This window comes from Drosophila willistoni, chromosome 3R (assembly GCF_018902025.1).
Source record: "Drosophila willistoni isolate 14030-0811.24 chromosome 3R, UCI_dwil_1.1, whole genome shotgun sequence".
Taxonomy (NCBI): domain Eukaryota; kingdom Metazoa; phylum Arthropoda; class Insecta; order Diptera; family Drosophilidae; genus Drosophila; species Drosophila willistoni.
The window spans coordinates 30,429,935-30,445,265 of NC_061086.1; the positions used below are offsets into that span (position 1 = coordinate 30,429,935).

The 15,331-nt window shown below is 39.3% G+C and overlaps 2 protein-coding genes across 4 annotated transcripts in view; both read left to right on the top strand.

Moving 5' to 3' along the window:
• The window catches only part of LOC6649448 (nucleolysin TIA-1), a 98,807-nt gene extending 86,102 nt beyond the window's left edge, over nt 1-12,705 (top strand). For all 3 annotated transcript variants that reach the window (XM_047009217.1, XM_002072022.4, XM_047009218.1), the window contains 6 exons: nt 2,251-2,326; nt 11,104-11,206; nt 11,270-11,462; nt 11,934-12,281; nt 12,380-12,548; nt 12,646-12,705. In XM_047009217.1, the coding sequence (XP_046865173.1) occupies nt 2,251-2,326; nt 11,104-11,206; nt 11,270-11,462; nt 11,934-12,281; nt 12,380-12,548; nt 12,646-12,687 (931 nt within the window). In that variant the 3' untranslated portion in view covers nt 12,688-12,705. The remainder of the gene's footprint in view (nt 1-2,250; nt 2,327-11,103; nt 11,207-11,269; nt 11,463-11,933; nt 12,282-12,379; nt 12,549-12,645) is intronic.
• On the top strand, nt 12,706-13,241 carry LOC124459696 (GATA zinc finger domain-containing protein 10-like). The gene has a single exon (XM_047009219.1). It carries the CDS (start codon nt 12,706-12,708, stop codon nt 13,168-13,170), a length of 465 nt encoding a protein of 154 aa, XP_046865175.1. The 3' UTR covers nt 13,171-13,241.
• The last annotated feature ends 2,090 nt before the right edge of the window (nt 13,242-15,331 follow it).

Here is a 15,331-nt window from a genome sequence, read left to right on the forward strand (position 1 = left end):
TTATGCATCTGAAGTCATATTTTTGAAATTTATTCTCCTCTAGCAGGCAGGACCAAAAGCCAAAAAAGCCAAAAACTTTTGCCAATATTTGTAAAAAAGATATTGATTGGCTAGATCTAATGCTGCTGCAGAGAGCAAAGCATATTCTACTTAGCCTTCCCTTACCCCCAAGAACCCTTCCAAACACACACCCACACACATGCACACACTCACAGACTTTTATAACAAAACACACGCACAGTCAGTTTGCTGATGCAGGTTTTTCTTTAGGTACATGTGGCTGATTCAAGCTTTCGTAAATGTATCAAAAAAGTAATAGCTGTGGCCAAATGGAGAGTATCTAAAATTCTGTATGTTTATTCGCAACAATTCTTCATTTGTTGTCTTATATATTTCACTCGTACCTCAAGTCTTTAGACAAACAGAGTCAGACACTGCAGCCGTAGTCAAATTTTTGAGTTTTTCGTGCAAGATAACAACTTTTGTATGTGTGTGTGTGAGTATTTTGGGGTGTCTCCAGCAGCAACAGTTTGAGAGTCATCGAGAGGCAAAGTAAGTGCAAGTGAATCCAACTATTGGAACGAAAAAGGGAAGACGGAAGCAAAGAACATGGAATGCACCCACTTTTGGCCCTCAAGGCAAAAGGTTATATTTGTTTTACGTTAAATGTTCAAATATATTATTGCAACATGATACGAAGAGCACTTGCGGATATTCGCTTGCCTCACACTGAATCACAATCAGGACTTGTTGTGGTTCTGCTAGTCCTTGCTGCTTCACCACTTTCCCCTCACTCTCTCTCTCTCTCTCTCTCTAGTCTGACTGTCTGTGCATGTTAAAATATTCAAACAAAAACGTTATGAAAATATGAGCTGTGATGTTTATCGATTGTGAAATATGATATACAAGCAGAGGATGGGAAGGTGCACACAAATATATGTACACCGACATCCATTTGCATGGCCTTTAATTTGTTGAACCCCAGAACCCATGCTGACAGACAGACATCTCGTTGCAGGCCCCCAGCGAGGGTTGGAGCTGGAGTTTTGCATGGCATGTTCGTTTGTTTGCTCCCCATTTCTGTCTGTGTTCGTGCCAGACAGACAGCAGGCAAAATTACAACCCCATCTGAGGTAGAACTCTGACGCAGAGCAATTGCAGTCAAAGTCCTTTGGTAGCTAATAAATATTAAACTTTAATTAAATCTACATACATACATATATAGAGCGAGATACAAATAGTTCTTTACTCTTCCATATTTATGTGCGTATCGATTGAGAGATTGTCTAGGCCAATCGCAATGCAATTTTTGCTTTTGGTCAGCTCTGGCGCCATAAATTGCAACCTTGAAGCGGCCCATAGTCAGCGAATAGAACTAAAGGCCATTAAAATACTTCTTTTTCCCATTTTCTTTCTTTTCTTTTTTTTGTGGGCCACTTTACATGAGTGCGCCAGAGGGTGGAGGAAGAGAGGACTGGGCCCTTTTGGGTTAAACTAAAACTCATATTAAAAATTGACTTTTATCGTGATTTACAATCAAGTTGGCCTTTTTTTAAATGCCGTGGTCGACATACGGGTGGCCGCCTAGTGGGTTACCCACACACATAGAGAGAGGGTAAAGAGAGAGACACGTTTAGTCGAGGGTAGAATATTTCTTCATGGCTTAGCTGAGACGGGAACATATTTAAACCTAATGCCAGCCCGTTGCCAGTTGCCAGTTGCCAGCCAGGCGATGCCAATGTCCGGCACGTGGTTTTGCGCAGCTGCAAATCCCATACACCACGCCCACCACATAAACTGCACTCTGACATCGACATCCTTAAGGAGTCGGAATGGTCCCACTAGTGGCTGGCCCACTATCTGCACTTCCATTACGAAATCCGTTTTCTCAACATTTCTATTTTTTTTTTCTCTCTTTATACGCTTCATATTTCTTAACATGTAATTCTATTGGATTTGCCACCATGAGGATGACTTTGGTGTTGGGGCTTTGCCTCTTGACTTTTGCTTTGGCCAAACGTTCACTTTTTAATTTGCTGACGCTTTTTGTGTGTCCTTGTGTCCCCCTTTTGGGTGGGGTCAGTTTTATCAACATTAAGAGATAATTTCAAATTGCTTAAATAAATTAAATTGAGAAGCATTTTAATTGCTTGTGTCTGCCAACATTGGGGACTTGGCAAATAATCTAAGAACACAGACACAATTCACAGTGACTAAATCGTTATATTGTGCTTATTTATTTATTTACAGAGACTGCAGAGTTGTGCGCGATCCGCAGACATTGAAATCAAAGGGCTATGGTTTTGTCAGCTTTGTTAAGAAATCGGTAAGCCAAATTGATAGCTTTTAAGCAATTCAACTATTTTGATATTCCAGCCAGTGCAAAAGAGTGACAACATCAAAAGCAATGAAAGCAATTAGAAATTCTTCCATCGAACCCACAACCAAACCAAACCAAACAAAATTCAAGTTTTCAGCTTAATTTTAAGAGCAAACAGCAAACTGGAAAAGTGAGTGTGTGTTGGTAACAAAAGCCTCGAGAGTTTCACCTTTGAATTCTTAATTAAATGAAACCAGGAGATGAGAGCAGCTCTGGTTGACAAGCCACAAAAACACACAAACTTTACATATCAAAAGACAACCTGTGGCATTTTTGCCGCATATCGGCTACGAAAACTCAACCAAGCGCGAACATTTTTAAGATTTAATGCTTACAGCAACGATTCGATTTGGCTTTTAAGTTGGGCCACATTTACACATCATATTCAATACATATATAAGAAGGCAGATAAATAGAAAGAGACGAGTGTGTGTGTGTGTGTGTTGTGATTGAATTTCATGTGCCTAATAGGTAGAAAATTCGACAAAGAGACTAGACGTTGAGGGCAAGGTTTTTGGGATCAAAGGCAGCTGCCAGTTGAATTGCGTGTCAGTCAGCCAAGCAGAGAAAATGCGCAGGGGATATTATCCATATATACAAAAGTATGTATTTATGTACATATTATATAATTCTGCGTGTATCTCTTCCAAAGCTAAAGCCAAAATCAATGCCCAAGTCAAGCTGTCACACTGACAGTCAGATTGCAGAGACAGAAGCCAAAAGGTGTTTAAGTCAAAGGTGCTGCAAGTCAATTAAGTGTGGCAAATTTTCAAATTGTTAATTAAATTTTAATGCTAATGCCTTGAAATGTGCTCAAGACAAGGTGTCGGACGTCCAAGAGATTGAAAACAAACCAATTTAATTCCCACATAATCTCCACAACACTTGGCCAACGCCTTCCTTGATCAATATAGGTTTCAGAGATGTCAGTAATAAATAAATGTTTGCATTATATTGAAATTATGCTGAGTGCATGCTAACTAACTAACTAACTAACTTTTTACGCTTCATTCGTGTGTTGCCAAGGCCAGGAGGGAGTCAAAGTTGAACGCAGCGAGTGATTCAGGGGGAGGGGAAGACAGTGCCAATTTTCGAACTTTCTCGATTAGTTTCAATGCAAAAAAGTAAAATGAAAAAGCAGAAGGAAAACACATACAAAACGCACCAGTCCAAATAGCAAACTCAAATATTTCAAATTAAGTTTCTCGACATGCGTTTTGCACACACACACACACACACACATACACACAAGATTCGCCGGCTTGCTAAGCCGTTTTGCTCTCTTCTCTCCCCTTCCCCTTTCCCGCTTGTGTATGGCCATCAGCTTGCAGCTGATTTAATGCAAATTTTATTTATGCGAAAAGTTTTATTAAATTTTTGTGCAAAGTTGATATTTTCTGTGGTTTTGCGGAAATTGAAAAGTTATTTTTCGAATGGCTTACTGCACAGAATGCAAGGGAATACGTGGGATGTGTGTTTGACTGTGTGTGTGTGTGTGTGTGTGCAACTGGCAGCGGAAAAGGAAGAAACATTTTCTTCATTTTACGCTTCCGCCAGCGCATGACATTTTGCCAATCGCAAGGCTTTTGCATAATGCCCAATCAGCTCAAGCAGCAGCAGCAGCAGCAGCCGCCGCCAAAAAATAACTACATATGTATATATATATTTAAAGCAAATTGTTTGCCGCCAACATAATTTAAATAAACAACAGCAAATATGTGCATGGATAATGCACACATATTTAGACTATGTTAACAGAGTTTGCCAGCGTTGATGACGCATACAAATTGCCATAATTTAATAACCATCAAGGAGCAAGATGAGACGCGGCGACATAACTCGAGAAGATTCTACTCCATTTTGGCTCTCTGTCATTAGCATCATAAATCACAACAACAACAACAACAGCAACAACATCAGAAGTACCACAAAGCAAAAGGCAAACACGTGCAGTTGAAAAAAATTGTCGCAAGCATTAAACGCAATAAACATGTCGTCGTTGGCAAGGCGGGCGGCGAGGAGAGGGCAAAAGGACTACCTCCTTGACGAGCAGCAATGGGGGAGAGAGGCGGGGCAGAGAGCTATAGCATCGGTTCCTTCTTGAGTAGCTGCTCAAAAATGCTAATGTCATTGACGGCGCCTGTTATTGTCACACAAGCAGGCATATTAACATATTATTGCATTCGACATAAAAAACAAAAACAACACAGAAAGAAAAAAAAAAGCACCACAGAAGGCGTAAGAGTTAACAGAAAACAGCCAAGAAACAGGGAGGAAATAATGCCAGATCCATGTCCTGCATCCTGGTTGGGTAATAGTAGTACCTCGTCCTTACTGACACACACAACTGATTTGCCAGGCATTAAAGAAACAAAGAGCAAACTGAGTATCTACCAAGCAGCCAGACAGACAGACAGACAGACAGATTCAAGGTGCATTTAATCGCATTACAACCAGCAGAAGCAGCAGCAGCAGCAGCTCTTACATATTTTTCCTCTCTCTCTCTCTCTCGTTTTTGCTCGACGTAATTCACTTAAATTTATTTAAAAGTTACCGCTGCACCAAAATTGACAATGTGTGCAACGAACAAGATATAATGCAGCTCAAAAGCCTTGCCATCCCGCCCACCCATGGCATTCCTTCCTTCTTATCATAATGCCACGTTTCTAGGTTGGCAGTCAACATTGGCTTGCCCCTTCAGCCGCTCTCCTTCTCCCTCACACACATACATACACACTCTTTGCCACATTCTTTTCATCATCTTCTTGTGTTGCATAGCTCATTGTTGTATTATTATTATTATTTGTTGCCGTTGTTGCTGTTGTTGCTGTTGATGTTGTCGCGAGACACAATGCCCGTGGTTAACCCGCACTCTCTACTGATGTTTCTTTTATGATTCTCAGGTTTTGTTATTGTTGCTTCATGTTGCATTCATCTTTCTGATGCGCCCGTCATGTGCATGTGCATTTAAATTAAAGTGCACATTGGCCTGTTCTTTTTTTAAGAATACCAACAACGAAAATTATTTAAAACTACATTAAACACAAATATTGATGCCATCCATAAATACTAGAAATGACAAAACGATAGAATTATCCAAAGAATTCATTAAACTTTAATCTGCTACAAAAAGTTAAATTACTTTAACAAACATAAAAACATATTTGTCATTTACTGTACTAAAATTTACTTCCCAGAAAGTTTTAAGTTTTGGTTTTAAAGCTGCAATTTACTTTAAAACATTAGCTAAAACATTTTAAGCTTAACTTTTTACATAAGAAGTATATAAAGAAGTTTAATTGATTTCATTAGTAGAAAAATTTTCATTGATAGTTTGCAAAAACTTTTATTTGAATCTCCGAATAACTTTTGTCAAAAGCAACACATAAACGTAAGAAGAAGTTATTTAAACACTAACAAACAGACTAATAGATTTTATAATCATATATACCTATATAATAGACCATTTGTGAAACGTCTTTGAAATCGCTTTACTCGCTCAAACGTTCCTATGAATAGAACAAAGTATTTAATAGTCAGTCAATGATTTCTCACAACTCACAGAGGAAAAGAATAGTATTAATAACTTAAATATAGATTCTTATAATTCTTTAGATTAGATTAAAAGCAAATCAAACTATGTAGCTTAGCATCCGTTTATTTACTTGTCCAATTATTTAAAGTTGTGATTTGATTTAACCGAATTCGAGTAAGACATTAACTTGATTTGGTTTACGTTCATATGTATGACTTTTCACTATTTTTTCTAGCATCAAGTCTATACAACTTTATAGTTCACAGAGTTATTTGCTTAATGAATTTGTTTATGCCATGCTTTTGTATGCATACATAAATAAGTAGTTGCTTTTCTATTAGACCAAATTATTAATGCTTTAATTTGTGAACATTCAAATGGACCTCGTTGGAAATGAAATTAAAGTTCATTTTTATTTAAACTCATGGTCGTCGAAATTGATTTAAATTCAAGCGGAAATTTCCAACTTTGATTCAATAAATTTGCTCAAGCGAATACAACTTGGTTATAAATATAAATGGCTTGGACATTCATTTTATGCTTTTCATAATGATTTCGAAAGAAGAAAAAAAAAACAAAACAGTGATTTGAGAGAAGCAGAAAACTGCCTACACACGCATACATAGGCTCTTCTCCATCCAGGGATTCATATGACCCACATGACCTAAGGCATCGTCGGCTGACAGGGCATCCAAAGTCCAGACCCAAACCAAAAAAACCCCAAACCTTCGAGGCAGTAACTATAAAAACCAACCGAATTCATAGTGAGGGGTGGCCGTGAGGGGGGCAAAGGAACTGAGATACACAGAATGAGAAACAGCAAAAATGTCTTACATAAATAAATCCCTTGGAATTATGTCTTGACAAAAATGCGTTCTAGCGTGAAATACTGATTTTTTGGTCAACAACCAAACCAACTAACCTACCAACTGTCTGACTGTTTGCCTGCCTCCTGCCTGACTGACTGGCAGCCTAACTCAACCAGGCAATGGTCAAAAATCGAAAACGTTTTTGGGCCCCACCCTCACTCCTATGTCGAAGAAAATGAAAACTGCTTTTTTACCGTTGACTGGACGAGGCCAAGACAGAGCTAGTGGTGGTAACAGGAGCCTGCCATATCTGGCCACAGCATCAACATCGGGCAAACACCATACAGGCTAGTGGATGCCTCTCGGAATGCGTGCAATGGTGGGGACAACATTTCAAGTGTGCAAACGATTTGCCACTTGAGTTATTCTATAAATATCGAAAACTCATCATCAATCGGATGACTCTGTCGTGTTATCTGCGGCTGTCGTCCGACTTTAATATGCGTTCTGGGACTGGCTTCCTGGCTTCCTGGCTGGTTGCTATTAAAGCCCTCGGATGTCTTGATGTTTCCATGCTTATCTAAATAGCCACGTTAATGAATCTGACCGTAGAACAAAGCTAAACCGGCTTAAAAGCTGGGCCAAGCGTCGAACCTTTTAGTCTGAATGAAATTGCTGAAGGATTGGGAGAAGGGGAAGCGCCAGCACTAAATACTTTGCTTGGTGGCGTCTGCTACCTTTTTTTCGGGTTTTCCTTTTCGTTTGGTTTCTTTTTTTTTCCAAGATATATAATGGTCACCAAGGAAAAGCGAGCACATTCTTATTTTACTGTGGGTGTATGTGTGTCAGGGGATTATCCCCTTTTTGTGTTTGACTTTGCCTTTTTTTCACCTTCTTGCTTCTTCTTTGTGTGTGTGTGTGTGTGTGTGTTTCCTTGTTTGCCTTTTTTGTTTGGCACAAACCATTTCCTTATTGTTTTAATAAACATTTAAAATGTCTTGCTCTCGGCTTATGTCCGTGTAAACGCACACACACACACACACACACAAAATGTCAGCCGCAACCAGCACACGCCCGCCGATTTGTGGCAAGGAACCAAGACGGCCGAACTGCCGATTCAAAGTCAGTGGCAACCCCCCCGAAGTTTCACATGAAAAGTGTATGACAAAACCCTTTTAAACCACTTAAAAATTCTTCAACTTATTTTGTTTTTCTTCATTCGCTTAATGAAGGTATTTCATTTTGTGTGCTCGCCTTTTTTGGTTTTGTTTCTTGCGTTGCTCGACAACAAAACTTTAGCCATGACCCGCCCATAGCCCCGCCCATCCGCTTAGCAGTCTCATTTCCTATCCTTCGAACAGGCAGGCAGGCAGCAAAAGGCTTGGCTGGAGTTGGTCGTTGGGGGTGACAGGCATGGGGCATTAAAGGATTCTGCGCCTTATCAAGTAATCAATATTTACAAAAGGCAAAGGCAAAAAGTTGACTTATACAAGTTTCAACTCGAAATTGAATTTACTGAAGAAGAAGAAGAAATTTTCTTTAAATTTCAATGTCGCGCGTATCATAAAAGTTGTTTTTTTTCCATGAAAATTAATTAACTTATACCAAGAGAAAACAGGAAATTGTCATTTGAAGGCAAGTGAAATGTTTATTGCGTGTCGTTCTATTAGCCAAAACGAAAAACTTTTTGACTGTTGGCCAGCAACAAACAGTCGACGCTTTGACTTTTAATCAGAGACAAATTAATTTACCCCCACCTCCCACACCCCTCGTCACAATTCATAGCCCATTCATAGCCTGCGAATGGTAACGCTCATAAGTAGGCAATACTTTTGCATGGATTGACTTTCTTTTGTGTTACGTTAAATTGTTCAAGTTTTCTCGGCTATTAGTTGAGAGTTTTACCCATTCACAATTAATTAATTTCAAGCAGCAACAACAACTGACAGATTAACCGAAAAACCCACAAAGACACACCCACACAAAATGCGACTCAACTGGCTCAAAAGCTGTCCCATCAGATGCCATCGAAACGAGGTCGTTTTCGGCCCTTTTTGGCACAATAAATTTACTAATAGTTTAACATTGAAATTTCTTGGCCACTTGACAAGGATTTTCATGAATTGTTGCACGAACAAGTTGCGGTCCATAAATTGACAAATGACTGAAAGGCGCCAGTAACTTTGCCTTTTGTTCTATTTTGTTTTTCACACCGACTTCAAGGAGCACTTGAAAAATTTAAGTTGTCCTTTATGTATAGAGAACTACTTTAAACAATTTGTAGACTCAATCTCCTGGTCGTCCCATTTTGCTATGTCTCTGTGTCTGCGTCTCTCTGTGTGTGTGAGTGCTTCATGTTTTCTAAGCAATTTACCACCAAAATGATTGATAAAGTTTACTAGTTTCTTTTGACCATGGGCAAGACGACAACTGTCAAAGCTGTAAAATTGCTAGCCCGAGAAATGTTCATTGCAGCAACGACAAGTTTTCTTTCATTTCAGTTCTTTTCTCTCTCTGTCTCTCTCTCAGTTCATGTCCATTGCATTTTTGTTGTGGACAAAGTTCAACTCGATCGCTGTTAAGACAATTTTCATTGACACATGGCAATTGGAATTGCCATTGCAAATGGCATACAGAGAACAGTGCTTTAAATTGCATTACTCAAGTTTGTGGTAGAATTAAATGTATTTTTAAAAAAAAGGATGTAGATTGGGACAAAAAAAATTAAATATTGCATGTGGCAATGTAATGTTTAAGTTTGTGCGGCTGATAAATAAATGTAAAATATTTAAATAACATTTTATGCCCTGCAAGCAAGCGGCAGGCTTGTGGCATTTGGGGCATTCCAAAGGGGGGTGGGGCAAAGGGCGGCGGTGGTGGTGCTGTCGCATTGTTTGCTACCGCCAGCCAGGGTTGTTGCTATTGTTGTTGTTGCTGCTGCTGCTGCCGCATGGCAATCAACGATGCGTATCGCTTAAAAAATGTAAAATTTATAGTTTATGCAAATATGAAAAATGCAACTGGCAATGCATAAAAATGCACACGCACGCAAACTGAGTGGCAACGTTGAACACACACACGCACACACACACGCACCACACACACACACACACTCACACACACATTTACATTAAATTATGACCCAAGTTGGGCGACAGTTGCATGGTTTATCGCTGGGGGCAGGCACTCAATTGTTGACTTTTGCTCAAGTTGTTCAACTTCAACCACAATTAAAGAGTCAGCAAAAGAGAGAGAGAAGGCAAGAGAGAGAAAGAGAGAGAGAGCAAATATTTTGTAGGTATTGAATAATTATCTTGATTAAATTATTGTTGATTTCTATTACTCTTTTGTCCATCAGATGTAGTCATAAAAGTGTTTTTTTTTAGTTTCATTCCTCCATTAAGTAACCGAAACTATTCGGTTGATCAGATTTGTTGCCGAACGTTTTTTCAGTCTCTGCACATCAAAGGCTTTTGACATTGGCTTCAAGCGTTGCACGTACCAGTTTCACGTTGGAAAACCAAGGCGAATTAACTGCCACGGAAAGAAAAAAGCAACAAACCTGAAGCAGTCGCCGCCTAGTTACAGTTACTGCCAACCACAGACGCGTCGAGAGGAGCTCTCCCCTCCCATCCCCATCCTTCCCCTTTTGCCCTGTGCCATTCATGGAACGTGCAATGAGCAGCAACGTCTGTAATACCGCAAATGCCAACAAATGCCATTATTGCATTGCTCTGGCATTGGCTTCAGCTCGGCTCGGTCTTTGGTGTGCCGCAAGTAAATTGCTATGAAACGCCCACCATACACACACACACACACGCACACACACATTTAGAGTGAGTCCTGAATGCATGCAAGTCTTTCTGCCAGTTGCAATCATTTTGGCATGAATCACGTTTGATACGCACGAATTACCTTTTATGCGAAATTGAAATTATAATTTGTGCATGGCCTTGTAAATGTTACGTATGCGCCCAGTCTTACAACTACTTCACCCCCTCATACTTTTCGTCTCGTCACAAGTCTCGCGAGAAATTTAAAAGCCTTTGCAACCCAGGATATCAAACGGCAACCAACGAACAACAACAACAGCAGCAACAACAATGTCTGTGCCAAGGCACAAGGACTAACTTTTGCGTTTATTTTTTTGTCAACTTTCTTTAACACTTTCTGAGCTGTTTGTTTATATACATTGTATATATATATATAGATATATATATGTACTCCTTTTTTTTTTTGGGCTGGTCTTAGCGGCCGTTTTAAGCGGCTTAAACGGCTAGACAAACGCAAGCAAATGGCGCTAGGCTTTTAGCTAATTGCTCTCCATTTAATTTGTGTTTTTTTTGTGCTTTCTTCTTTTTCGTTTTTGGTTATTGCAGGAAGCAGAAACCGCCATCACTGCCATGAATGGCCAGTGGCTTGGCTCCCGTTCGATACGCACCAACTGGGCCACACGTAAGCCGCCAGCAACAAAGGCAGACAGTAAGTATTGGATGTTAAAATTTGGAAAATTTTGATCCTTAACCATTCTCGTTGCCTTTACAGTGAACGCTAAACCCTTAACCTTCGATGAGGTTTACAATCAGAGTAGCCCCACCAATTGCACTGTCTATTGTGGTGGAATTAATGGAGCTCTCTCTGGTTTCCTAAACGAAGATATATTGCAGAAGACCTTCTCTCCATACGGCACAATACAGGAGATCAGGGTATTCAAAGACAAAGGCTATGCATTTGTGCGGTAAGTATCAAAGCCCGGAATCAATATGTGAAAGGGCAAATCACTTCAAAATTTTAAGTTCTTCTGTTTTCATTGAACAAAACTAAGCCAGATAGAAATAGTAAACGTGGTGAATAGGGGGATTATATTTCCATAGATTAATTGTTAAAGCAATGCAGCAATTGTATAGATGGCCAGTTCAGTTCAGTTCGTGAGCCCATTTGTTAGAGTTCTCTAATTTGTGTACTGCACATGGCAAAAGCATGAGAGCGAGTTGGCATTGTTTGGCATTTTATTGTATAAATGAGCTTGGGGATTACAAGTGGACCATTGAGCAGATGCAGCAGTGTCGAGTTGGTCCTTAGACGCGTGTTCCACTTTCATGCTTTTGTTTTTGGCCCATCAAGTGAAAATTAAAGCCGCTCCATGCTAACTAAAATGTTCTCTGGATCTCTCTCTCTCGCACTCCCTCTTTCTCTTATATGCTTTCAGCTTCTCAACCAAAGAGGCCGCCACCCATGCCATTGTGGCCGTTAACAATACGGAAATCAACCAGCAGCCAGTGAAGTGCGCGTGGGGCAAGGAGAGCGGTGATCCCAACCACATGTCGGCCATTGCCGGCCAGGCTCTTGCCCAGGGCTTTCCGTTTGGGTCGGCCGCAGCTGCTGCCGCTGCAGCGGCTGCCTATGGACAGCAGGTGGCCGGCTATTGGTATCCACAGGCTCCAACATATCCCCCAGCAGCGCCGGCCAGTACCTTGCAGCCGGGCCAATTCCTGCAGGGCATGCAGGGCTTCACCTACGGTCAATTCGCGGGCTACCAGCAGGCCGGTTATATGGGGTAAGAAGCACAACCAACACTCACACAAACAGTTTCTGGTCCCTGTGTGTGTTCATCTTTATTTTTGTGTGTGTTTTTTCTGCTTCTGCTTTTTTTAGAATGGGCGTTCAGTTGCCTGGCACCTGGCAAAGTGTGCCACAGCAGGCCCAACTGACCAGTGCCACAGCTGGCACTGCTCCACAGATAACACAGAGTGTGGGCAGTGCATTGCCTCAAGCCACAGGAGTTGTGGCATATCCCATGCAACAGTTTCAGGTCAGTCCGCAGGTGAGTGAAGTTCGACTGATTGGATCTAAATATTTAAAGTTCTCACATGTGACTGATTGTGATTATGAATTCTGTTTTCTGTATGTGCCCATTCCAGCTGGCGGAGGATGAGTGGTTGGCACCCAGTTTGCTTGTGTAGCTACCATGAGGGGTGGCCATGTATCCCTCTCACCAACCACAACATCAGCAGCAGCAGCAGCAGCAGCAGCAACAACAGCAGCAACTGCAATTGCAACAGCCAGTAACTCAAATGGCGCAACAGTTGCAGGAGCAGCCGTCATTAATGTCTGGCGGCGGCGATTATGTGAAGGAGACACTTTACCAGCCACCACCACCACCACCACAGCACCACCTGCAACAGCAACCACATCAGCAACAGCAGCAGCAGCAGCAGCACCACCACCAACATCATCATCACCACCATCAGCAACAACAACAACATGAGCCACAACAACAATTACAACAACAAACACATTATGTTCCACAATTGTATTATCCAACGCACTGGATGCAGCAACAGCAACAGCAGCAGCAGCAGGTATCAAACAACGAGCAACAATTACAACCACAACAGCAGCAACCAATCCCAGTTGCCCAAGTTTATAGCCTACCAGAAGTGTAAATTGATCGATTTGCACTCCTAATATATGTACATATATATACAAACACACACACACACACACTCTATATACACTCGCCACACCAAAAAAAAAAAAAAAACTGAATTGAATCCAAATGAAACTAACTCCAGTTTCCTTTTCTTCTGGAGCTGAGAATTGTTAAATGTGCATTGATTGTTGAAGGTTTTTATATACTTATATATACAGCAAATGATTTTTTGCCTTCACAATCAATTCACTATAAATCAAAATTGGTTGTTGATTTTGTCTTCATGTTACTATTTAGATTTTTATATGTTTTCGACAAGCCGCCTCATCACTCTCGTCAAATTGCCCTCCAAACGTACAATTGAAAAGAACTTTGATTCAAAAAATACTGCATTAACTGCTAGCTTTCGTTTCACTTTTGCTACTCTTTTTTCTCCGAGTGTACTGAACATGAATACCTACATACATATATATACACTTGAAAATAAAAACTAAACCCCAAATGCAAACTAGTTGCGGCTGTGCCGAAACTCAAATTCATTTGAGGGCAAATTCACACGAATCCACTTAGAAAGCAAGCAAGCAAACATACACACATACATATATATATATCGATGGCATATACAAAACAAAAAAACAAAAATAGTTAATAATTGTAAATGGCCAAAAAGCAGCCATAATTTCATTATTAAAAAAACAAAAGTAAATTTACTAACATAAACTGAATGCATGTTATTTGTGTCTATTTTTGTCAAAGGGGTCGACGACATGCGACGATGATAGCAAAAGCAGCCCCCACACAATTGAAATTCACCCTCTCAATTTGGGGGGTGATAAGCAAAAATGTCTAAATGTATTTTAAAAGGCTATGTACGTACTTAAAATAAAACAAAAACAAAAATAAACATTTTGTGGTTACCAATGAAAAGGGACAAACGATATGGAGAGAGAGAGTCACAGAGAGAGAGAGAGAAAAGTGAAAGATCAAGATTTTCAATTATGTTTCTAATTGGATTTAGCCATATAAGTGTATTTTAAGCTGATATTTGTAGTCTAACACAACAAGAAAACCAAAAAAAACCAAAGAGATAACAAACAAACACAAAGAGAAAGATAGTGAAAAAGTAAAAAACAAAAAGCAAAGCTATATGGGATCGTTTCATTGACTGAAAATTCATCTACATTTTAAAATTTTTGGCCCCCTCTCCCGTCAGCCATATGCATACACTATCCTGTATATGATCTATAAAATGAAAATAAGTAAGAAAAATGAAAACAAAAATGGGATAAAACTGTTGAATTTTCTCGAAAAAAAAGGTGCAGCAAAATTTGTTTAATATTTTTAAGAAGATGAGATTTAGTTATATATAAAAATATATATATTAAAAAAGCATATGTATGTAGGTAAAAACAAGCAAAATGTTCCACCATTAATTAGCTTCGATCCAGTCAGTCCACATAAATGAGTGTTAATTCCGAAAGATATCAAAACCGATGCAATTAAAACAGAATTGATGTAAGCCAAAAAAAATGACAAAAACATAAAAAAAAATAAATAAATAATTGTGTAAACGAGCAAAATGAAAGTAGAATAATTGCACATACCAAAACTAAAAATAAATGGAAAATTAGTTAATGAACAAAACATAAATCACTAAACATAGAAACATGATATGCTAAAAGGCAAATCAACATAAAGAAAAGATTGTGAAATGGCGAATTATTCATCTAACTGTATTCTGTTTGATGTAAATGTAATAAGTAAAAACCCCAAAAAAAGCAAAACCTAGTGAAATATTTAGAACAAAAACAAAAGAAGAGGTAACAAATACTCGTATCCCGCTCTGGTTCCCCCCCAGAAAAGTGAGAGAGACGGGGGAAGGGAATGGAAATATTGATGGTAGCTGGCAAAGTGAAAGTAGCGAAAAGCAAATTACAAAAGTTTAGTCAATGTTTATGTTAAGAAAGTAATTGTAAATGTAAAACTATATACTATATATACATACATATATATATATATACTATATATCTACATATGTGCTATATGTATGTGAACGAAACACTATTATTTATGGTATTTACAATGGAAACTAAAAACCAAAAAAAAAAAAAATGATAAACAAAAAGGCAACAACAAAATACAAATTGTAGGTAAACTATTTTTTACATACGAAC

Excerpts from the sequence above, each read along its gene's own strand:
- LOC124459696 (XM_047009219.1), top strand. The coding sequence starts at position 12,706 with ATGTATCCCTCTCACCAACCACAACATCAGCAGCAGCAGCAGCAGCAG.